The 21,280-nt window shown below is 57.5% G+C and overlaps 3 protein-coding genes across 5 annotated transcripts; all 3 read right to left on the reverse strand.

Moving 5' to 3' along the window:
* Window positions 1–296: 296 nt before the first annotated feature.
* YPEL3 (yippee like 3) lies at window positions 297–3,370 on the reverse strand. Its single transcript, XM_034988945.1, has 4 exons — window positions 2,653–3,370; window positions 2,506–2,549; window positions 2,183–2,291; window positions 297–782 (listed from the first exon to the last, which is right to left on the reverse strand). Exons 1-4 carry the CDS (start codon window positions 2,881–2,883, stop codon window positions 693–695), a joined length of 474 nt encoding a protein of 157 aa, XP_034844836.1. The 5' UTR covers window positions 2,884–3,370; the 3' UTR covers window positions 297–692.
* A 1,473-nt stretch (window positions 3,371–4,843) lies between these two features.
* GDPD3 (glycerophosphodiester phosphodiesterase domain containing 3) lies at window positions 4,844–10,937 on the reverse strand. The gene is made up of 10 exons (XM_034988949.1): window positions 10,224–10,937; window positions 9,943–9,985; window positions 9,546–9,681; window positions 9,411–9,456; window positions 9,146–9,264; window positions 8,967–9,056; window positions 8,400–8,533; window positions 6,811–6,870; window positions 6,657–6,708; window positions 4,844–5,047 (listed from the first exon to the last, which is right to left on the reverse strand). The coding sequence occupies exons 1-10, from the start codon at window positions 10,360–10,362 to the stop codon at window positions 4,910–4,912; spliced, it is 957 nt and encodes a 318-aa protein (XP_034844840.1). The 5' UTR covers window positions 10,363–10,937; the 3' UTR covers window positions 4,844–4,909.
* Window positions 10,938–11,038: 101 nt separating this feature from the next.
* Window positions 11,039–17,807, reverse strand: MAPK3 (mitogen-activated protein kinase 3). 3 transcript variants are annotated; one of them, XM_034988946.1, is made up of 9 exons: window positions 17,630–17,807; window positions 16,404–16,586; window positions 14,198–14,387; window positions 13,903–14,019; window positions 13,503–13,617; window positions 13,005–13,136; window positions 12,728–12,837; window positions 12,471–12,625; window positions 11,039–11,631 (listed from the first exon to the last, which is right to left on the reverse strand). In XM_034988946.1, the coding sequence occupies exons 1-8, from the start codon at window positions 17,797–17,799 to the stop codon at window positions 12,503–12,505; spliced, it is 1,140 nt and encodes a 379-aa protein (XP_034844837.1). In that variant the 5' UTR covers window positions 17,800–17,807; the 3' UTR covers window positions 11,039–11,631; window positions 12,471–12,502. The 3 variants fall into 3 exon arrangements, with proteins under 3 accessions (XP_034844837.1, XP_034844839.1, XP_034844838.1); XM_034988947.1 differs by lacking the exon at window positions 11,039–11,631 and adding an exon at window positions 11,659–11,997; XM_034988948.1 differs by lacking the exon at window positions 13,903–14,019.
* Between the last annotated feature and the right edge of the window lie 3,473 nt (window positions 17,808–21,280).

Genomic DNA, 21,280 nt, shown 5'->3' on the forward strand with positions numbered 1-21,280 from the left:
AGAGGGGCGGTGAAACCGGCGGCGCGGAGAGCTTGCCTCTAGGCGGCGGCAAAACGCTAAAGCTGAGACGGCGCACATCAGCCGAGGTCAAGGCCTAGGCGGGCAGAGTGGGGTCGGGAAGCTCCATGGCCAGTGAGATCGGTCCTGGGTCTCAGGGCTGAGCCCCCGGCGCGCAGACTCCCGGCTTTGACCGCAGTGCCTACCCCATGGCCTGTGGGGCCCAGAAAAGAACAGGTCTACAGAGGCAGGAATCTGCATTTGAGTCCCCCTTTCCCGGATTCCGCGTGAGCCTGGGGCTGTCTCCACTCCATTGTTTTATTATGTACAAACGCTACAGAACGAGGGGAGCAGACACGCGTGGGGTAAGAGGGGCCCGGTGGGAGGAGTTCACAGGGCAGACGGCGCACCGGGGCCAGGGGAGCAGCACACGGGCCATATCTATAGGGCAGGTGGGGCAGGAAGGGGTTAAAAACGAGATCCAAGCCAGCCAGATCGCAGGGAGGTGCGGGGGTGTCGTCCACCTTCTGATCTCCCCCCAAGGTCACAGTGCATGCAATAAAATATATGTACAGGAGCTGGATCCTTCCTCTGCAGGGGCCCTGAGGGTCCAGAGCTCCCTTCTCGTGGAGGGAAGCCAGTGGCGCCCCCTGGCGGCCAGGCCGGGCTCGAGCCACATGCGGCAGGAGCAGGGGTCAGTCCCAGCCGTTGTCTTTGATCATGTGGTTGAGTTCAATGATGTACTTCCCCTCTTTGTACTTCTGGCTGCTCTCGAAGGCCTGTTCCTGAAAAGAGGGGAGAAGACATCATCCCTGGAGCAAAGGCTTTACCAAAAGGGATCGGGGTTGGGAGCAGGTATGACTGGCCCCCTTTTACATATAACGAAACTGTGCAGAGAAGCCCGACCACCTGGCCACAAGACACAGAGCTGGTAAATGACAGAGCCAAGTTTCTCACTAATGGGACAGACCGAACTCTCTGAATTACTGGTACTTTTTAAGTACTAATGTTGGCTCCAACAGAGAGGGTATGGAAGTTTCTAAAAGATCCAGGGATTACAGACTGGTAGCTAAAGACCAGCTTTGACCTATGCAATGTGTTTTGTTTGGCCAGCAGAGAGTTTAGTAAAAATAACTTTAAAATACCAAACTATAGGTGGGCCAGGCTCATTCCAGTTTGCCACAGACTGCCCCCTCCCTCCCCAGAGCTATGTTGCCCCTCTTGCAGACCCTTAGGATCTTGGCCCTGCAAGCACTTGAGTTTTTGACCTCTGGATCAGGCCATCTCTTTATTTGACAGAGGTCCAGAGAGGTTGAGCCACCCATCTGCGGACACAGAGCAAATCTGTGGCAAGGCCAAGGGTGAACTCGGGTTAGGGCAGCCGGCCTGGGGCATCCACCCCACAGAGGCACCACAGTTGCAAGTGATGCCCGAGGAGTCCTGGCCCTTGCCGTTTCCCAAGAGCATCTCCTCTTGCCGCATCTAATCTGATCGCCGTAACAATTTTGGGTGCCAGGTGGTGGCTTTCTCCTCCACTGCCTGATAAGGAAATGAGACTCAGGGTAGTGAAATCAGACCCTGGACAGCAGCTGTGGCAATGAGGGCAGTGAAAAGGAGGCTCATGGACCCAAGCTCCATGTTGCTGTGGGGTCTTCGGCAACTTCTCTGAACCTCTGAATGGCAGTGGAAGCTGGCCGTCAAGGATGTGGAGTTAAAAACAAACAAAACACACAACCAGGATTCTGGTCCCTATGCTGTTCCTTACAGTTGTGTGACCTTGGGAAAGTTACCTAACATCTCTGGGCCTTCTTTTCTTCTGTGAAGTGGAGTTAATAATAGATTCTACCCACAGGATTGTTGTAACGACGAAATGAGATAATGTGTGCCAAGCACACACAAACAGTGCATGGCCCATAAGCCCTCAATAAATGGTCATTCTGATGGTGGCCTCATCTCTAAGATGGGGATGCATGTGTCTGTGAGGAGAGCGATGGGTGGAGAGAAAAGTTCTGGAAGCCCTTGCAGGATGTGACAGAAGACAGCATGGCCAGGGGATGAAAAGACAGTCTGACTTGTGGGAGCTGGGCCTGTGCACTCTGAAAGATGACCACATGACTCCTTGTGAGGAGGAGGTGATGTGAGGTTGGGTCAAAGGGTAGCCTGGGATCAGAGGTTACAGACTCACATATTTCCAGCCCAAAGTCGTCTTGCAGTTCTCGCAGTGGATGTCAGCGACAGCATGGAGGCCTGTCAGCAGCACCCGCTCCTCGGCTGGCCCGCAGCCCACGTTCACCCTGCGGGGACATGGGGGGCAGTCCCAGGGAGGGTCCTGCCATCACAAAGCCCCCCTCTAGCTTGTATCCAACTGTGTCTGTCCTTAGCATCCAAGAGAAGGGCCATCACATCTTCCAACGTGAATCAGGGGACTCTGGGAGTCTCAGCATGAAGCCAGGGGTTACAGGTCACAACGGAGATCAGGGAAAGAAAGAAGGGGGACCGAATACTCACACAGAGTTGAAGAGGTAGGCACGCCCCTGACTGCCCTGGAAGGACTAAAGGGTGGAAGGGAGAAAGGAAGGGAGTCAGGGCTGTTGGTGGAGAGTTGCCAGGCAGCCCTTCCAGCCTCTCATTCCAGTCCCACCATGACCTGGTTACCTTGGAGATGAGGTCGTCGTGGTTGGCCAGGTGAGCGCGGCAGTGGGCACAGCTGTACCTCCGGTGACAATCATCCAAGTAGGCCTGAAACGTCTTGGGCTTTGAAATCCGCACCATGGCGGGGGCCGGGGGCAGTGGCCCCACGCGGGGAGCAGCCCACGGGGAGCAGAGGGAGCCCAGTGCCTGCCAGGGAGGGAGTGAGCGGGCTGTCAGGCCCCGGGCCACATACATGCGGGCACACCCAGGGCCATGGGGACTCTGTCACACTTGGCTGCTGTCTCTTCTCCCCAGAGCCACCAGCTTCTCCAGGGGCCAAAGCCAGCTCAGTTTTGACTCACTGAGGAGGCCTCACGTTGCATCATGGGGAAACTGAGGCTTGGAGGAGCCTGAGGTGAGTCACCCATCCACTTCCGGCCTCACCCCTGCTGACCTGGCTACTGAAGCTGGAGGAAGGGGTTTTAGAGTGGATGAGCTGTCAGTTCTGGTTTAGGGGGAAGTATGGAGGAATTAGGAACTGGATGGTCCTCAGGTGAACTGCCAAGGGCGGGGCTGGGGGGAACGCGGCTCCACTTGAGGTACAGGGAGTTCACCTGGGGAGAGGGTTCCTCACCTGGAGAAGGCAGAGGCCCTCATGCCTCTGGAGGGTCACCTAGGAGGGGAGGGGCTCTTACCTGGGGGGGCGCCGAGGCCTTGTCTGTGCAGAGGGGCTCTTACCTGCATCGCGGAGCCTTACCTGAGACCCCGGGGCTCACGTGGGGCGCGGGGGTGGGGGGCGGGCGCCGGGGGAAGGGGGCAGTCCTCGCCGGCGGGGCGGGGGCGCGGGGCGACGCGCAGCCCTGACGATGCGGGCCTCACCTCGCCTGGGCGCGCGGGGGCCGGGTCCGCCGGGGTGGCCTGGCCTGGGAGTGGGGGGCGCTCCTGGTGGGCGCCGTCCCCCCCGGCCCGGGTTCGCAGCCGCCGCGACTTGTTTACACCGAGACCAGCTGCTGCCGCCGCTGCGGCGGGAGGGGGAGGGGGCCGGCCTCCGGTCCCGGCGGTCGCCGTGGCCAATCGGCGCGCCGCATGCAAATGAGGGGGCGCGTCACACAGCGGCCAGCGCAGGCCCGGGCTGCCCTTCCCCCTGCTCCCCGCTCCGGCCGGCCCGGAAATGCGGCTGCGGCCGCAACCCAGCCCGCCGGCCCCGCGGGCCCGGGGCCCGTCGCGCGTCTGGCCTCCCGCCGTCCCCGAAGGGGCCCGGCTCTGCGGTGCCAGACCTGGCGCGGGGTTAGGAGGGGGATGGTGCCTGGACGCACGCTCCCGGGGAAATAAGAGTCATGATTATCGCGTTCAACCACCGCCCGTGCCCCACTCTTAATCCCCGCAGCAATCCTATGAGGCGGCTTTTGCTATTGTTCCCATTTTACGGGGGAGCAGAGGTCAAAGAGGTCCAGCAGCTCTCCCGAGGAGAGGTTATCCAGCTGGGAAGAGGCAAAGTCGGGATTCACTTTGGTCGGATTCCACGGTCTTTGCACTGGCAAAAGGCATCAGGGAAAGGCTCTTGGCACAGAAGAGCTAACGGTACCCAACCGCGTTAGGCCTCTGGGAGCCAAAGCCTCGGAACAAGCCGGTTCCTACTGTTGAGCATCACCTCTTCAAAGGCAGCCTCCTTTGATGCCCTTGCCTCTGCAGGCACGGTTAGTTTACACAGGCTTCTACCCTACTAGGCTCGTCTTATTGTCTGCGGTGCCCGCAGGATGCAGCCTGGCCTAGAGTGGTCAGCAAATGCTGGTAAAATGCGATTTGGTCAGTAAGTAAGGTACTAGGTCTGGAGAGGGCTGAGGAGTTTGGGGGAGCTTCTGGCTTAGATCTGGGGCAGCAGATGGGCACCGAGGACTCAGCCTCTGCAGCCCACAGGGCCAGATGAAGTCCCTGGCTGTGTGCCTGGCGCTCTTCATGGCCTCAGGAGAATGGAACCTGTGGCTCTGAAGGGGCAGGAGGCCTTGCTCCTTGCTGCAAGGGACATTCCTGAGGAGAGTGGAGGCCAGGATGGCATGGGGTGTGGCACTACTCTGGGTCTGGAATGTAGCGGAACCAGTGGGTCAGGCTGCTTAGGGCCCCAAACTCTGGCCCCAGGCTGGCCTCTGCTGCCCTCAGTTGCCATCTTTGCAGTAGGCTAGGATCTCCTCCCACCCGTGTCCCCCAGACACCAAGATGTGACTCAAAAGAAGATATTTATTGGGGAAGAGACATAGAGGAGAGGGTGAGGGCCTCCGGGCTTTCAGAAGACCCGAGCAGCTCCTCCGCGGTTGTCCAGGTAGCGCCTCAGGATTGTAGGGTAATCAGTTATGACGCCGGTGGCCCCCAGGCCGTAGGCTGCTTCGAAATCCGACTCTTCGTTGAGGCACCAAAAGATCACCTGAGTGGGGACGGAGGGGCTCATAGTTTCACACAATTTACCTGGAACTGCCCCTTGCATCTCGACGGTGGGAGCTCTCCTCCCCTGTGGAGACCTCCCAGCAGTGGGAGGCTGGGGCGGATTGTTGGATCGTCAGGAATTTTGCGAGCTGGTTATTAAACACAGCCATTATGAAATACTAAATTATATAAACTTGTAATTCAGTAAATGATCTTAAAAACGACGGTAATAAATACTCAAAACTCTTCTGTTCCTCATTATTTTACTACCTGTTACTATTACCCACGCTCTGGAGGTTAGTCACATCTGTTGCATGTGTCAGGTGGAAATACTACCCAAACTCTGTGCTCAGTGACTTCATGTTAGCTGCCTGAAATCGGACAAGGTGAGAGTACATACACCAGGGAAATCATCTGCTGCTCAGACCCAAGCCCCTTTTCCTCTCCTCTGCAAAGCTGGCTGAGGAGCATCTCCCAGCCTGCCCAAGTCTGCTGCTTCTCTGGGTCTTCCCTGTTCCCGGAGCCTCTCTTGTGGGCATGGCGGTGGGGAGAGATGGTATTGGTACCCTGGGCAAGTCACCAGACCTCTCGGTTTCTTAATGTGACAAATGGGAATGATGGTCCAAAGCTGAGTGGTGGTGAAGACCCTCGGAGTCGGGGGGCTCATCTGAAGGAGGTGTGTCATCTGCGTGCCTCACTCACCCCCACGTCCAGGCCATGGAGTCCCAGCCTGTCCGCTAACTCCTCCACCCATCCCCCTGCTTGCCCCCACGCCCGACACCTGGCAGTGACAGCACATGGTGGCCAGAGTGTCCCTTAATGAGGTCACCCAACTGGATCAGGCCTCTCCCCTGCTTCAGACCCTCGAAAGCTTCCCTTCCTCTAGGCTGAAGTCCGGGCTCCTTGCTGACGCTCACAGGCTGCCTGCCTCAGCCTCCGCTGCCTTCTCCAGTGCCACCCCCCCCAGCCACTTCCTCCACACTGCAGCCTGCTGGAACCCCGCTCAGTGCCTCTGCTCAGGGCCTGCCCTGGCCTCTGGCTCCTCCCGGCCCTCCCACACGCTGAGCCTCCTGCCGGAGATGCTCTCCCTTTCCTCTCCTCACTTCTTCCAGAAGGCCTCCTCTGACCCTGCAGACCACGGCTCTGTTTCCTTTCTGTCCACTGGGTGCCCCGTGATTGTCTGCCTCACTTCCTGCCTCTGCCCCTGATTTGATAGTACGTTCCCTGGTACCGCGGGGCCTGCAACGCAGTGTGTTCTCAACAAAGCTCTGCGAACTAAATGACCTGGTCAAAGTGGGTGTCCAGGGGAGGGGCAGGGAGTAGACTGGGCTGGTTTTTCCCTCCTCTGGTCCTTCCCCAGCCTCGTTAACCCTCTCATCAGGAAATAAGTAGGTTCAATACATCATCATCATAACGGCTAGGACTCATCAAACCGTTAGGAAGTACTAGTCAAATATACCATTACCCCCACTTCACAGATCGAGAGACTGAGACTCTCAGGTGATCTGCCAGGTCACCCGGTTAGCTGGTGGCAGAGCTGTGACTGGGACGCTGTGCTAGGCCCGCACTGCGAACCACCACTTGCTGAGGGGGTGGCGGTCAAGCCTCACCTGCACTCCTCGCTGTTCCAGGTGTTGGATCAGACTCTTCCTCATGATTAACCTGGTGGGGAAGGGGTTGGCAGAGGCCATGATGAGAGGGGAGGAAGCAGGGTAGTGGGAAGTCTCCATGGGCACACGCCACCCAGCAATCTTGCCCGCTCACCATTTGGAAACCACAGCTGCCAGCTTGTTCAGCCCAGAGCAGGAAAATGGGAAGTAGGTCCTGCAGAGAGGTGGTGGCATGGTCAGTCCCCTGCGTCTCACTCTGTCGCAGGGGTGGGGTGGTAGTGACTCCTGACCAGTGTCATCCTGGCCCCTCTAGAAGAATCTTTGCAGTTGCCCAGATGAACAAGTCCCCTGTCGTTCCGTGAGAGTCTACTCCCACATCCGTGCCTCCATACTCGGAGAGTGGGCCCCCCCGCCGCCCCGCCGTTTTACAGAAGAGGAAACTCAGTTTGGGAGAGCCGAAGTGACCTGCCCAAGGTGTCACAGCACATCTGTGGTGGGGCCAGGGCCGAGACCAGAACCCAGCTTGATTGTCAAGCTGGACACATAATCTGAAGGTCCCATGGTTGGGCCCGACCTGCCTCCTGAGGCCGGACAAGGCTCAACGGGTCTGCTACTTGCCCTGATTGCCCCACTTCAGGGATGACTTTGGAGGCCCTTTATAATGTCCCAGCGCAGGCTCTGGAGTCAGACCCAGGCAAACTTGGGCCTGCACTTCTAGCTGTGTGGCCTGGGGCAAATTCCAGGGCCTCTCTGAGCCTCAGATTCTCCATGGGTACTGTGGGGGTCACGATTCCTGTAACTTCTGGGTTGCTGCAAGGTAAAGCCCTAATCAACTAAAGGATGTGAAGACACTTTGCAAACCCTGTATAAAAAGTTATGTACAGGGGCGCCTGGGTGGCTCAGACGGTTAAGCGTCTGCCTTCGGCTAAGGTCATGATCCCGGGGTCCTGGGATCGAGCCCCGCATCGGGCTCCCTGCTCAGCGGGGAGTCTGCTTCTCCCTCTCCCTCTGCCTGCCACTCCCCCTGCTTGTACTCACTCACTCTCTAAAAAAAAAAAAAAAAAAGTTATGTATGCAAAGTTCTGTAGTCTAATGATATCTTTGTAGCAAGGGATTGTGGGGGCTGGCTGGGAGCCTCCCTCGGGACACCAGCGGGGAGAAGAAAGCGCTGGAGCTGCCAGAGTTCTCAGAAAGCGAAGGGAGGGGCCGGGCTTAAGAGCTGGCGAAGTATCCAGATTCCTGATACTTTACCCAGCTGTTACTTTGTTAATCCTGGTCTCCCAGCAGGAGAAAGCTTGCTTTTCCTTTTGAGAATCAGAGAATGATACTATAATTGATTAATATTTGTCTCCCAGCCAGACTGTGAACTCACGGGGGCCTTACCCCACCCACATCTTATTTACTAGTATAACTGCACCTGGAACAGAGTAGTCACTCAATAAATGTTTGTTGGATGAATGGATGAATAAATGAATAAAATGAATACTTTGTCCTAAAACTCCATCCACATCAACACACATCTGCATAGAGTTTCAAGGGGTTTGTGGCCCCCCCCATGGCATTCATGAATGCTCGCTGAGAACCAGTGTCTTCAGAGGACCCTGGGGGTTATCCTTGAGGATGGCCAGGGAGCTGGGGACCCTGCATCATGGGGCTTGAGGTGGGGGGGGTCTTTATCTGAGGACAGAAGCATCTGGGGGACCGGGGGAGGATGCAGAAGGGAAACAGGGACGCTGTGAGTACCTGTTGATGGTGGTGGGCAGGAAGCAGATGAAAAACCTCTCGGGGATGTGGACAAAGGGCAGCAACCCCACATAATAGAGCAGCACCAACCACAATCCTCGGCTTATCGTGAAGGCGAATGGCATCTCGGGGTTCTGGGAGGCAAGGGGAAGTGAGAAGGGGGTCAGTCTGCTTCTGGGAAAGCAGAGAGGAGCCTCAGGCTGCAGGGGGAATAGTGCTGGACATAGAGGAAGCGCTACCACCTCAGTATCAAAGCTGTGATCTTGGCCCAGTGTTTAGGCCTAACTGCACCCCACTCCCCGCCGCCCAGTTCCCACCAGCACGCCTTTGCTCACACTTTCCCCGGTTCCCACCAGCACGCTGCCTTTGCTCACACTTTCCCCGGTTCCCATCGGCACACCTTTGCTCACACTTTCCCCAGCACCTCTCCTCTCCAAATCCTCCCCTTTGAGACCCTGCTCGGGGCCAGTTCCTCCACGACCCCCCAGACCTGTCCAGCCTCGGCCCCTAGAGCCTCCAGCTCCTGGGAGGAGGGGCCGCTGGACCAGGGAAGGCACCCGGACTCACGGCAGCCCTGCACTTCTTCATGATTGAGCTCTTCTCTGAGGCCCAGATGGTGATTTCATTGCGGTCAAAGTGCCTCACCAGGCCTGCTACCTGGAGGAGGAGGAGGGGGAGGAGATGAAGGGGGGCGTCAGGCCTCTCTCCAGCCCCAGGCCCCCGGCCACCCTTGCCCGTAGTCCCACCTTGTTAATGAGCTCTTCGTTTACTGATTTGACCTCCACACTCACGGGCATCCGAGGGAACCTCCGGAACACGTCCTCCAGGCTCACCATGCGCCGGTCTGTCCCGTGTGCAAAGTGGCCTGGGTGGATTGTGCAAGAGGGATCAGAGGAGTATGGATGGGGTGGGGTGGGAACCCAGCGGGGGGAGGGGGGAACAGAGTCCCAGAGGAGAAGAGAGGGCAGGAGGCTGAGGCCATGACCCCACTCAGTGAGGTCACGCTCTCACCTGGTGAGAAGTAAACCTCCAGCTCCTCTTTGCAGAGGGGCAGCTCCTGGGGAGAAAGGGGGCACGTCACCAGGAAGCACGCGTGGAGGCACGGTGGCTCTCTGGGTACGGTGGGGGGGCCAGGATGAGGCCCACCTCAAAGTCCAGGCTGCTCACATCCCTGTTCACGCCTGACAGGCGAAACAGGTTCTCGTCGTGGGACACCACCACCACGCCATCCCGGGTCAGCCGGCAGTCGAGCTCCAGGAAGTCGGATCGCTGGGCCACGGAGCTATGGGAGTGAAGGTCAGTGCGGGGTTGGGGCGGGGAGGGGGGGCCCAGGGAAAGGGGCAGGCCAGACCACAGAGTGGTGGGGAGGTTGAGGGGGGCGTGGGGCAGAATTCACAGTAGGATGTGCAGGCTCTGCGCTGCACACCTCCAGGAGGCCCCAGGCACTCGAACTAGGAAGGGAGTGGCACCCCCTGGTGTCACACAGTGCACGACTGGGACGACCTCAAGCGGGCAGCTTGGGGTGGCAGGTGCATGCACTCACTTCTCCATGGCCTCCATGGTGTGTTCCAGCCGCTCCCCGGATCCTGTGCGGGGCAGCTGGGTGGGTCCCAGGGGCCTGGCCTTCCCCTTCGCTCCTCACCCCCTGCCTCTTCTTTCCCCTTCCACATCCCCCCCTGCCACCCTGCTCTCCTCCCTCGGGCTCTGCCCTCGAACGGCCTGCCGCCTGGACCTCTCCTGCTGCCGTCCGCCCTGGTACCTCGCGCCCCGACTCCACCCTCCGCAGCCGCCGTCACCATCCTCCCTTTCGGGCGGCCAGCTCACCTGCCCGGTGGGCCCCCAGGCGCGGCAGGAAGGCTGGCGCCCAGGGCGTGTGCAGCAGACGAGGCCGGCGCAGGAAGAAGACGGAGAGCATGACATAGCTGCCCAGGGCAGGCAGGGCATAGTACAGCACGGGGCTCATGGCCACGCTGCCTCTCCGGGGCTCCCGCTGTGTGAGCCCCGACGTTCCTGAGGGACTGTGCGGCCTCTGCTGACAGCCTGGCCGGTGTAGGCTGGTTCTGCCACTGGTCGCCACCACACCCCTGGGACCTGCTGAGCCTGCTCCTGGCCTGGGGCCAGGCTGCAGGGCTCAGCTGGGGATGGGGGAGAGGCAAGAGGAGAGGCTTCCGGCAGCCCTGGCTCTCCCACCTCTGCACCCTTCCCAGACCCCAGCACCCCTGCTCCCCTTGGCCACACTGCGGGAAACAAGCCTGCCACCACCCCCGGGTCGGCTACAACCTCCCCTTCCTCCCGCGGGTGCTTGTGGCTGGGGTATACAACACGCCACCCTGAGCCATTTCCAGAGAATCCAGGGGTGTGGAGGATGCCCCTGAGTCAGCCCCGAAACACCCCCAGCCAGTTCGACGGGAAGCCATTAGGGAGGGGAGAGGACAGTGACTAAGGGGAAAATTGACCCCACTGTGTCTAGGAGTCTGGCGCTCCTGACAATCCCATCTTCAGCCCTGGCCAGCTGGGGAGCCAGAGGTCACCAGGACTGGGTAAAGCCACACAGCTGGGAAGTGGCTGGGCGGGTGCGTCGGTCCTCAAAGCCACGGTTAGGGTGGGGGCGTCGGCGGACACAGACAGAACCAGGGCCATCATATACACATCTCTATATTTATATATTAGATACAGGCACAGGGTGGGTGGGGGCACCAGGCTCTCCTCGTGCCCCCCACTCCACTTCTGTTCACCCACATACAGAGGCAGCAGGGGTGTTAGACGTGGCAGCTTTGGGGGAGGGGGCTTAGGTCTGGGCCCTGCTCCTCAGGGGTACTAGCCCTTGGGCCTTAGGAAAATTCCTTTCAGGGAAAATGGGGTGGGGTTTTAATGGGTCAGGGCTTGCCCCGAGTCCCTACTCAGGATCCCGCATCCCCCCACTGCCCTTCAGTAGGTCCCGGGGCAGCCAGGGCCCTTCCATTCCAGAACTACCAGAGACTGGGATAGCTGGGGTAGACGAAGGCAAGCAGCAGAGGGCAATTTGCTTTGGGGCCACCCAAGCCCCTCGGGTCCTGGAGGGGAGGCGGGGCGGAGGGAGCCTTGGCCTGCTGGATCAGGAGGCCAGAGCGAAGCCGGGGAGGGTGGCCAGGCGCGCCCTCTGCCCTGCCGGGGGCCGCCGGGGGATTCTGGGCGGGGCGCAGTGTCCATTTCCTAACAGTCCGGCAGGGGAGGGGCAGGCAGGAGGCAGGGCCTAAACAAAAGGGCAGGCGGAAAGGCACCATTAGCACCCACCAGAGGACCTGCCAGAGCCCTGACCTCCATCTCCCTCATCTCATCCTCACGGCTGCCGGGGATGGGCCTTGTCCTCCCTAACTGTACGGGCGGGGAGCCCCAGTGCCTATCTCAGGGTCCAGCTGGAGGGCGGAATGAGTTAATGCGCATGAAGCCCTAAGAACAGTACTTAGGGCTCTGTGTTTGCTCTTGTCCTCAGGGCTCTCCCCGGGAAACTGAGGCACAGAGAGCTGAGGGGTCTTGCACAATGTCGCACGGCTCTTACTAAGTGTCAGGGCTGGAGCTGGAGCGCAGGTGTGTCTGCCTTCCTTCCGTCGGGCTGCAGCTGGCCGGGAGGACGGAAAAGAGACTCGAGGAAGGACAGCTGTGTGGGCGGGTGTGCGAACCACTGACCCGGGCACCAGGTGGGAGGGGACTTGGCATCTGGGTCAGGCTGGGGACTGCTGGCTCCTCCCAAAGCAATTACTGCCCCACCTGCCTCTCTGCCCACATCGGGGAGCCAAAACCTGGCTCTGGTCCTCAGATGAGGGAGAGGGGCCCTCAGGGCCCTCTGGCCACGGGGACCGGAGGGTGCAGGGGTGCAGGGTGTTGCCAGGTGGGAGACCTTCGGGGCTGGGGGAGAGGAAACGGATGTGAAGGACTGGTGGCCCACAGGTCCATGGCCTGGGCAGGCTCCAGCCCTTCTGTTGCCGCCATGCAGCTGCCTCGTGGGCGTGAACAAGCCTGTGACTGTATGGAGGTGTGCTGGGCACACTGGTATCGGGGTGAATCTGTGTGTGGGCAGTGGGGAGCACTCACCAGGCCCCAAGGAACAGAGGTGTCTGTCCAGATTAGGGGGCCTCCAGTGCCCCAGGCTGGAAGCGGGCTGTCTCCTGGAAGATGAGCTCCTTCAGCCGTTCCTTGGGTAGATCATCCAGCTCCATGTCGAAGGTGAAAGGCTCCTCAGCCACTGGCTGGGGTGGCAAAGAAATCAGGCTCAGGCCGGGTACGAGGGACGCCTACCCGTCACCTACCCGCCACCTACCCGCCAGCCCCGCTGCTGGTGGCTGGCCCACCTCATCTGTTGGGTCGTAGTACTGCTCCAAGTAGGGGTGAGCCAGTGCTTCTTCCACTGTGATCCGTTTGTTGGGGTTAAAGGTCAACATCCGGTCTAGCAGGTCAAGGGCTAGGTAAGGGCAGGAGTAAGGGGTCAAAGAGAAGGCTGGAGGAGCTCCCAGAAGCATCGCTTTGCTTCTCGTGCCCAGGGTCCTGTCTATTCAGGCAGCTGCTTGGCTCATGTACCCTCCTCTGCACCGAGTTTTTATCCGGTATCGGCCCCCATGTCTCTCTCACCTTTGGAGTCTGACTTGGGAAAAAGCTTGGCCCAGGCCACCTTGGTCTTGGAGGGCAGAGACTGCAGGTAGTTTCGGGCCTTCATGTTGATGATACAATTCAAGTCCTCCTGGGATGGAGAGCCCAGGATACCTGTGGGTAAGGCAGGTGCCTTGGTGAGAGTGCTCCTCTCCCTTCTGGGAACAGAAGGAACCCAAAACAAGAGTCCCCACCAATGAGCTCCAAGCCCTGACAGTTATCTACCAGCCAATACTATGGTGATGACGGGCAAGGGATCTAGATGTGGGCAGCCACAGGTTCAAATCCTGATGTGAGTACTTCCCAAGTGTGGGGTGTAGCCTTGGCTTCTCCCATCTCTCCAGTGAAGACTGTGTCTATATCTCATTGAAATACCATGAGATGCTGCAGGGACTCCACACATGGTGGTACTACCCTCGCTATAAAGAAACCTCACCTCCCACTAGTCTCCCTCCCACTTAGCGGGCCAGGCCCCCTCACCCAGAATGTGGTTGAGCTGGTCCAGGTAGTGCTTGCCAGGGAAGATGGGCCGGTTGGAGAGCATCTCAGCCAGAATGCAGCCCACAGACCAGATGTCGATGGACTTGGTGTAGCCCTGGGGAGGAGGAGAAAGCAGTGGGCTCCTGGGCCAGCCTCAACAGGGCCCTGCCGTCTGGGCCAAACCACGACTCCAATCTAGACTGGATACCAGCAGGGAGGAAGAGGGCAGAGGCCTGGAGGACCTAATGCTCAGCCTCCTCCCAGAGCCTAAAAACCGGAGTCATGTGACAAGGCCTGGAGGCAGACGTCCTGGATCATGGGGGTCATGCCTGGCTCAGAGGTAGCTCCAGGGCTTTCTGGGACTTGGCCCCTTCCCTTCAGGGGTGGGTGGCCCCCCTACCTTAGAGTTAAGCATGATTTCTGGAGCCCGGTACCAGCGTGTGGCCACATATTCTGTCAGGAAGCCAGTGTGGTCATGCTCAGGATCGGCAATCCGGGCCAGGCCAAAATCGCAGATCTGGAAGCCAACCCAGGCCGCTAAGCTCGCTGCTCCAGGCCCAATGCCCGAGCAGTCATATCGCCATGCCACTGCCCACACTGTTCCCTTTGCTTGTGAGGTTCTACTCAAGGGGGCTACTGGTCACCTAGAAGCCCCAGACCTGTGGGAGGAGGGGATGGGCACCCAATCCTCTGACCTTAAGGTCGCAGGTGGTGTTGATGAGCAGGTTAGAGGGCTTTAAATCCCGGTGGAGCACGTTGGCTGAGTGGATATACTTGAGGCCCCGCAAGATCTGGTAGAGGAAGTAGCAAACATGGTCGTTGCTCAGCTGCTGGCTTTTCAGCAACTTGTAGAGGTCTGTCTCCATCAGGTCCTGCACGATGTAGCTGAGGATGGCACCGGAGACCCCCCGGGCGGGGGCGGCAGGGGGCACTTGGTTAAGAAGAACAGGCTCTGGTGGCTGGGCTTCCCGTCCCCTTCCAGCCAGTGGCCCTAAGACTCAGAACATCTGCCAACCCATCTCATGAGCTGCACAAGGCCCAGACTCAGCAGGCGGGCTCAGGGCCTCTGCTGCATCTCAGCAGGCGGTCCTGAACAGAAGTACTTCAATTCTGTGGCCTCAGTTTCCCTACTGGGAAAGCAGGGATAATAAACTGCAGGAGGCAAGAGAGCTTCCCAGTGAAAAGCAATAGCTCTGGGGTTTAGTCTGCTGGTGTCTGAACCCCCCCCCCCACTCCACTGCTCATTGGCCTTATGACCTCAACCCATCTGCACCTCCATTTCCTCCTGTGCAAAGTAGGGGAAAGAGTGGTTCTGTAGAGAGTAGTCACGAAGATTCAGTGAGATGACCCGCGTAAATCAGCCAGCCCAGCCCAGAGCTTGGCACGTTGTAAGTGCTCAGCAAACATGAATACTGTTGCTATTATAAATGCCTGAGCCACATGGCTGCTGAGAGGGTTAAATGAGATAGTGCGAACACCATCTGGTGTGCAATAAATGTTTGCTTAAAAATAAATGCCTGCCTTATGGGAATGGTTTGGGCAAGACAAATTAGGAGACGCTCCCAACAGCACGCTCCTCCTCAAAGAGTGCTTGGCCATACATCAGAGGATAGAGTAAATGTCCTTTTGTATTTTAAGAGAAAACAAAGATTAAACATACGTTAAGTAAATAAATAAATAAATAAATAAATGCCATTTGGTGGGTCTCTGAAAGAATAAGTCAGGACTGTCTTTTAGGAATCAGCCTCAAAAGGGCCTTCTGAAGACATCTGGACCAATCCTGCTGTTTTAGAGGTGAGGAGGCCCACCCAGCAAGACGCAGTGACTTGCTTAAGGTCACACGGCGAGCTGGGGGTGAGTGTGGAGATTTCCTGCCCACAGCTTGTGGTGGGGGCTGCAGACAGTGCAGCACAAATCCCCACGTCTGGGTGGAGAACTGGGACTGCCTGGGGGAGGGTGGGGTGGGGAGAGGTGATGGGTGCTATAAGCCACTACCCACAGGGCCTAGGCAGGAAGTGGATGGCAAGCTCGGGAAGCAATGTGGGGTGCCGGGGTAGGGGGAAGAGGGCAACAAAAGCAAGGCTGTCCCTCCCTGGGCAAAGTGCAAGTCCACAGGTGACTGGGGTGAGGCTCTGAGCAGGAAGTGCCAGAGAAGGGACATCTGGGGGAGGGTAGGAGGAGGTAGCAAGAGCCGCGCCTGATTTTAGGCTTTCTGAGCCTCAGTCTCCTCATCTTTGAAATGGAGCTGGGGAGACCCATCTCCTACAGCAGCTGGGAGGGAGAATAAGAAAGGCCAAAGCGGCCCGCCTCGGGCACCCTGCTGGGTGGGAAGCCTGCTTCTCCCTCTCCCACTCCCCCTGCTTGTGTTCCCTCTCTTGCTGTGTCTCTCTGTCAAATAAATAAATAAAATCTTAAAAAAAAAAAAAAAAAAAAGGAAATGCCAAAGCACTTGGCATGCACTGCGTCTCACTCATAGTAGGCCCTCAAAAACGGGCAGTTTTCTTCCTCTCTGCCTTCCTGACAGTCTGGGGACCGAGAGAGGAAAGAATCATCGTCTGTTAAACAAGAACTGACTGTGGGCAGAGGCTGGGTCATGTCACAGAACTGCAGATGTCAAAAGACAAAGCTCTCATAGAGCCCAACCCTCCCCCCACCCCAATGAGGCACAGCACGGAGAACAGACTCGCCCAAGGCCACATAGCCTGGCTGCAGCAGGCCAGGATTCACCTCAGGCCTCCCAGCCCTCTTACACCCTGTGGTCTCTTTTCTGCTGGAAAGTTTCATTTACTGGGTTTGTTTTGGAGTGTGGCAGGGAAGAAGGAAACAGAAAGCAAGCCAGCGTTCTCCCAGCCCAGCTCTGAGGCCGGGCCTGGCCAGCCATCTGGCCAAGGTGAAGGATACACATCCCTCATGGCTTCCAGGGTGGGTGCCCGCAGAATGTCCCGAATGCCAATGACGTTCTCGTGGCGGAAGCGCAGCAAGATCTGGATCTCGCGCAGTGTGCGCTGGCAGTAGGTCTGATGCTCGAAGGGGCTGATTTTCTTGATGGCCACGCGAATCTTGCGCACGTGGTCGTAAGCGGAGCTGAGAGGGCCAGAGAGGTATTTGTTGGTGTGGCCTTACAGAGGGGGAGTCCAGGCCTGGTGGCCCCACCCAGGCCTGAGCAGGGAGGGGAGGGAGCAGGAGAGGACTCTGGCCAAGTCATAAACAATGCTGGTTCCTTCCTGCTGTGAAGGCCTGGGATCTCCAGGGAGAAAGCTGGGGACCGGCCAGGCAGCCCTTCAGTGACTTCACAAACAGAGGAAGAGACTGACCGCTCACTGACTTCCCCTCTCCTCAACCCTGTCCATTCTAGTTGCCCTGACCTCTCATCCTCCCCTCTCCAGGATGGGCTCCCTCAACCCAAGACAGGTCCGAGGAGTGGGCGGTGAGTGGAGGCCGGGCAGTGAGGCAGATACATTGAGGAGGGAGTGAGGAGGGACGGGAAAGAAGGGATGAGGAGGGCACCTGTGTTAGGGCGAGGCGCCTGGGCGGGAGAGCTGTTCCCAGATGAACAAAGGCCTAGAGCACACAGTGGGGATGAGAGAGCTCACAGACCCCTCCTCAAAGTTGCAAGGACACACTCCTGGACCCCTCGTGGCTCACTGGGCCCCTGGCCCCAGGCCCAAAGCCCTGCCCCACCCTGCCCAGCCCTGAGCTCTGCTCTGCTCTCCCAAACTCCTTGGCAGGCCTCGCTGGGAAAATCCAAGGCATCCTCTCCCCAGAGGAGGGTCCTTCACTCGGTCCTCACTAAGGATATCACCTCCCTAAGAATACTTAGTGTCTCCGCCTCATCCCGTGTCCCTAGGGTCCCCAAGGGCCCCACAGCTCCCCCGCATACACTCAGATGTCCCTCCCCTCATTACGGAATGGTCGCTTCTAGGGCCTCCAAGCCCCCTCCCCTTAGAACGTACGAGGAGGCGCCGCTCCCCGAGAAAGCACCCCAAGGCCCCCTCCGTGGGACGCCCCCCTGCCTCGTGAAGCCCCCGCCTCCTCAGGACACTGGGACTCGCCCCGGCCCAGAAGGCACTCATCGTCCCTCCCGGGCCCCCACCCCACGAGCCCCCTCCCCCGGAACGCCCCCTCACCTGACCATGCCGTACGCGCCCTCGCCGATGTAATGCAGCTCCGTGTAGCGGGGGCCCACGTCGAACGGCTGCCCCTTCACTACCTCCACCTCCCCCGAGACCCCCGGGCCGACCCCATCAGCTCCCCGGGGCTCCCCGCCCCCGCCCCCCTGAGCCGCCGCCGCCGCCATCTCCACTCCTCCCCTCCGGCCCGCCCGCCCGCCTCCCCCCGGCGGCCCCGCCCGAGGCCCCGCCCCTTCCCGCCCGCCCCGCCACCAGCGGAGCGGTGCGCGCCAGGCCCCGCCCCCGCGCGCCCCCGCGCGCCCCCGCGCCCCGCCACGTGACCTGCGCCCGCGCGCGCCCGGTTCACGCTCTGCTGCTGCCGCCGTGGTCCCCGGCCCCCGCCCGCTCCGCTTGCTCCAGGCAGCCTAGGGGCTCCCGGGGCGATCGGGAGACGGTCCACACCCTCCCGTCGAATGCAGAGCAGCCGGCAGGGCCGCCCGGTGACCTTCCCCAGAGCCACCCAGCAAGTGTGTGCGGGAGCTGGGACCGGGACAGAGTCGCTTGGCCTCCCCACCCCCCAGCTCTGCTGCGGCCCGAGTTGTGGCCCGGGGCTCGAGATGGAACCCCAAGGGAACCCTCACCAGCCCTCTGGAGTGTGGCCTCCCTGAGCCAGGCCCGGCCCGATGATAAAGCGGTCCCATCCGTATTTCCCAATAGCGTGGGAGATGGCTTCTTCACAGATGTGGCCTGCCTTTCACAGATGAGGCCACTGAATGAAGCCTGAGCTGGGGCTGGTGACTTAGAGCCGGAGAACCCACAGGTGCAGACTCCCAGCCTGCTGGCTTTCTGACAGAGACCTGCAAGACTGGGCTAGGGACTTGGCCTCTGCCAGCAACCCGACAGTGCCGGAAGTGAGGACAGATAACCTCAGCCCACTTTCCGTGGAACTGCAGCAGAAAGGCCGGGAAGCTGCCTGCAGTGTTGATTAGGTTTGGCTAAAATACACTATCAGGCTTTTCTCAAAAACAGCAAAATAGGTAACGTGTTTGTCGTCGCGGACCTGGCAAAACTGGAATCCTGACAAGATCATCATCTTTTGATTGGGTACTAGACTTTGTAGTTTACACCATACTTGGACCAGCTGAGTTTCTTCCCTAGGACAACCCCACATTATAGGTGTCATCTGATTTTCTTAGCAGGATGAGCAGGGGCCACATCTGTCTTACTGTATCTCCCCCCCACCCCCCACCCCTCGGGGCCTGGCACTCAGACATTCAGATTTTTGACTGGATGAATCAAGTTTTACAGACGGGGAATCTGAATTGGGGAGTTGAGACTCAAAATGGTATCTTCTGACACAGAGGCAGAGGCTCTTTTTAATTCCATTCAATCTCCCAGAATCACAGACTGTTAACACCGAGGAAAGGGCCCTCGGAGGCCATCCAGTCCATCCCCCTCACTTCACAGAGAAGCTGTGAGCTGGAAGCTTCACAAAACACATCTCCTAGGCTTCAGTAATAATCACGTTGTTGGTTTTTTGTGTTTTGTTTTATTTTGTTCTTTAAATCCCTTAGAAGCTGGGAGTAGATCCTTATATGCATTACAGATCAGGAGACCAAATGGAACAGTAATTATGATTCTGAAATTGCTCATAATTAGATCTACAGTCAGGCACTCTAATTTAGATTAATGAGACCAAGTTGCTGGTTCCCAATAGCCTACAAGTCAGTGAAGGTTTAAAAAGATGCTAATTAGATAAATGTTTCGGGTTTTTTGTTTTGTTTTGTCTTCATTTTGTTTTTAGTTATTCATTTGATAAGCTATTGAGTAGCATTGTGTGCAAAGCTCTGAGCTGGGCACTGTGGCTGATGAAAGCCTACTATATGGTTGTGAATTAGTGGTTAAGGGCAAGAACTCTCTGGATTTCCTGGGTTAGAATCCCATCTTTACCACTTACTCGCTCTGTTACCCGGGACAGATTATCCTCTGGTCTCTCTACCCATGGAGTTTCTAATCTATTGAAGAGAAAAGGTGCACATACATAAATCAATGTAATACAAGATAGATGGATGTCATATGTGGTGTGTGAGCTCAGGGCTGGTGAGATCACTCTTTTTTAGAGAAGCACGGAGGGAGTTAAGGAGGAGATAGCATTTGCATGATGGAAAAAGAAGTAGGGTTTGGGAAGGTCGGCATAGAGGGAAGGTATCAAGAAGGAGGAGCAGCGTGAGTCCCTGGCATGGAGGCAGAGCCTGATTTGTCCAGTATAAAGGATTAAAGGGAGTTCAGGCTGGAGAGGCAGCTTGGGGCTTCCATTCAGGCAGGGAGTTTGCAAGTTACGCAGTAAGCAGTAAAAGCCTTTGAGGGACTTTCGCCAGATCATTTTGCAACTGTGGGAGAATATAATGACTCAGAGAAAGCACCATGGAGTTCAGCATGGAGCCGGGTTTTCTGAGCGGACCGGGTTCCCTGGCAAAGGAAAGGCCGGTGCATCGGGAGTGGTGGCTGCCCCATCAAGCTGCTGCTGTCTGTTTCAGAGGAGTGTGACTCAGACTCCCCTCTAGTGGCTGAGGCTGGTACTTCCTTGGGATTTTTTAGTCTATTTCAGAGACTGATGCTCAACTAATAAAAGCTGAACAGCTATTCTGCACCAGGCACTTTTATGTACTTTGTCTTCCGTCATCCTCACAGCAGCCATATGGGGTAAATACTATGAACGTTTAACAGAAAAAAAAAAAAAAAACCAGAAGCTTACTGAACTACTGAGTTGGAAGGAGCTGTCGGAATCATTTTCTCCATCGGACAGTACATTTCCTCACAGCTCACTGCACTGTTAAGAGTTTTTCTAACGGCTGCCACTGGCTTAGTCCTAGCCTCTGGATCTACCCAGACTAAGGCTTAACCCAATTCTTATCTTTGATGTCAAGGTCACAAGAGAGCCCAGTGGGTAGTTTGCCCAGGGTAACAAGTGAGTAACATCTGAAGAGCACAAGTCAGCATTCCCATTTCAACCACCTCAACCTGTCAGCACAACCCGAGAAGGCAGCAAATGGGTAGGAACAAGGGTCAGAAGGCATTTATAATTTATGGGGGCGCCTGGGTGGCTCAGTCGGTTAAGCGTCTGCCTTCGGCTCAGGTCATGATCCCGGGGTCCTGGGATCGAGCCCTGCATTGGGCTCCCTACTTAGTGGGGAGTCTGCTTCTCCCTCTGCCCCTCCCCCTGCTTGTACTCTCTCTCTCTTAAAAATAAAATCTTTTAAAAAATAATTTATGAAGATTTAAGAACTGACCATTTTTTTAAACCCAAAAAACCTCTGATACAGTTTTTGTTTTGCTTTGTTTTCATCACTTCTTCCTGTCTTAGAGATGAGCTCTACTCAAACATCTCTCCTCTGGCATAACCATTCTGCAGATGACCCCTTCTCTGAAATATTTTACTTATTTTTTTAAAGATTTTATTTATTTATTTGAGAGAGAGAGAAGGAGAGACAGTGAGAGAGTACAAGTGGGGAGGAGAGGGACAAGTGGGCTCCCTGCAGAGCAAGGAGCCCGATGCAGGGCTCGGTCCCAGGACCTTGGGATCATGACCTGAGCTGAAGGCAGACGCTTAACCGACTGAGCCGCCCAGGTGCCCCTATTTTATTTCATTTTATTTTATTTTATTTATTT

The sequence above is a fragment of the Mirounga leonina genome, unplaced genomic scaffold, assembly GCF_011800145.1.
Source record: "Mirounga leonina isolate KUSES-001 unplaced genomic scaffold, KU_Mleo_1.0 Mir_454, whole genome shotgun sequence".
Classification (NCBI taxonomy): Eukaryota; Metazoa; Chordata; class Mammalia; order Carnivora; family Phocidae; genus Mirounga; species Mirounga leonina.

Coding starts and splice junctions, on each gene's coding strand:
- YPEL3 (XM_034988945.1), bottom strand. CDS start 2,883: ATGTATGTGGCCCGGGGCCTGACAGCCCGCTCACTCCCTCCCTGGCAG. Junction 2,550..2,652: donor ACGACGACCTCATCTCCAAG/GTAACCAGGTCA, acceptor TCCACCCTTTAG/TCCTTCCAGGGCAGTCAGGG. Junction 2,292..2,505: donor GCCTACCTCTTCAACTCTGT/GTGAGTATTCGG, acceptor ATGTCCCCGCAG/GGTGAACGTGGGCTGCGGGC.
- GDPD3 (XM_034988949.1), bottom strand. CDS start 10,362: ATGAGCCCCGTGCTGTACTATGCCCTGCCTGCCCTGGGCAGCTATGTC. Junction 9,986..10,223: donor CCTGGGGGCCCACCGGGCAG/GTGAGCTGGCCG, acceptor TGCCCCGCACAG/GATCCGGGGAGCGGCTGGAA. Junction 9,457..9,545: donor TGAGCAGCCTGGACTTTGAG/GTGGGCCTCATC, acceptor CTTTCTCCCCAG/GAGCTGCCCCTCTGCAAAGA.
- MAPK3 (XM_034988946.1), bottom strand. CDS start 17,799: ATGGCGGCGGCGGCGGCTCAGGGGGGCGGGGGCGGGGAGCCCCGGGGA. Junction 14,020..14,197: donor ACACCACCTGCGACCTTAAG/GTCAGAGGATTG, acceptor GTTGGCTTCCAG/ATCTGCGATTTTGGCCTGGC. Junction 13,137..13,502: donor CCAGCTCAACCACATTCTGG/GTGAGGGGGCCT, acceptor CCTTACCCACAG/GTATCCTGGGCTCTCCATCC.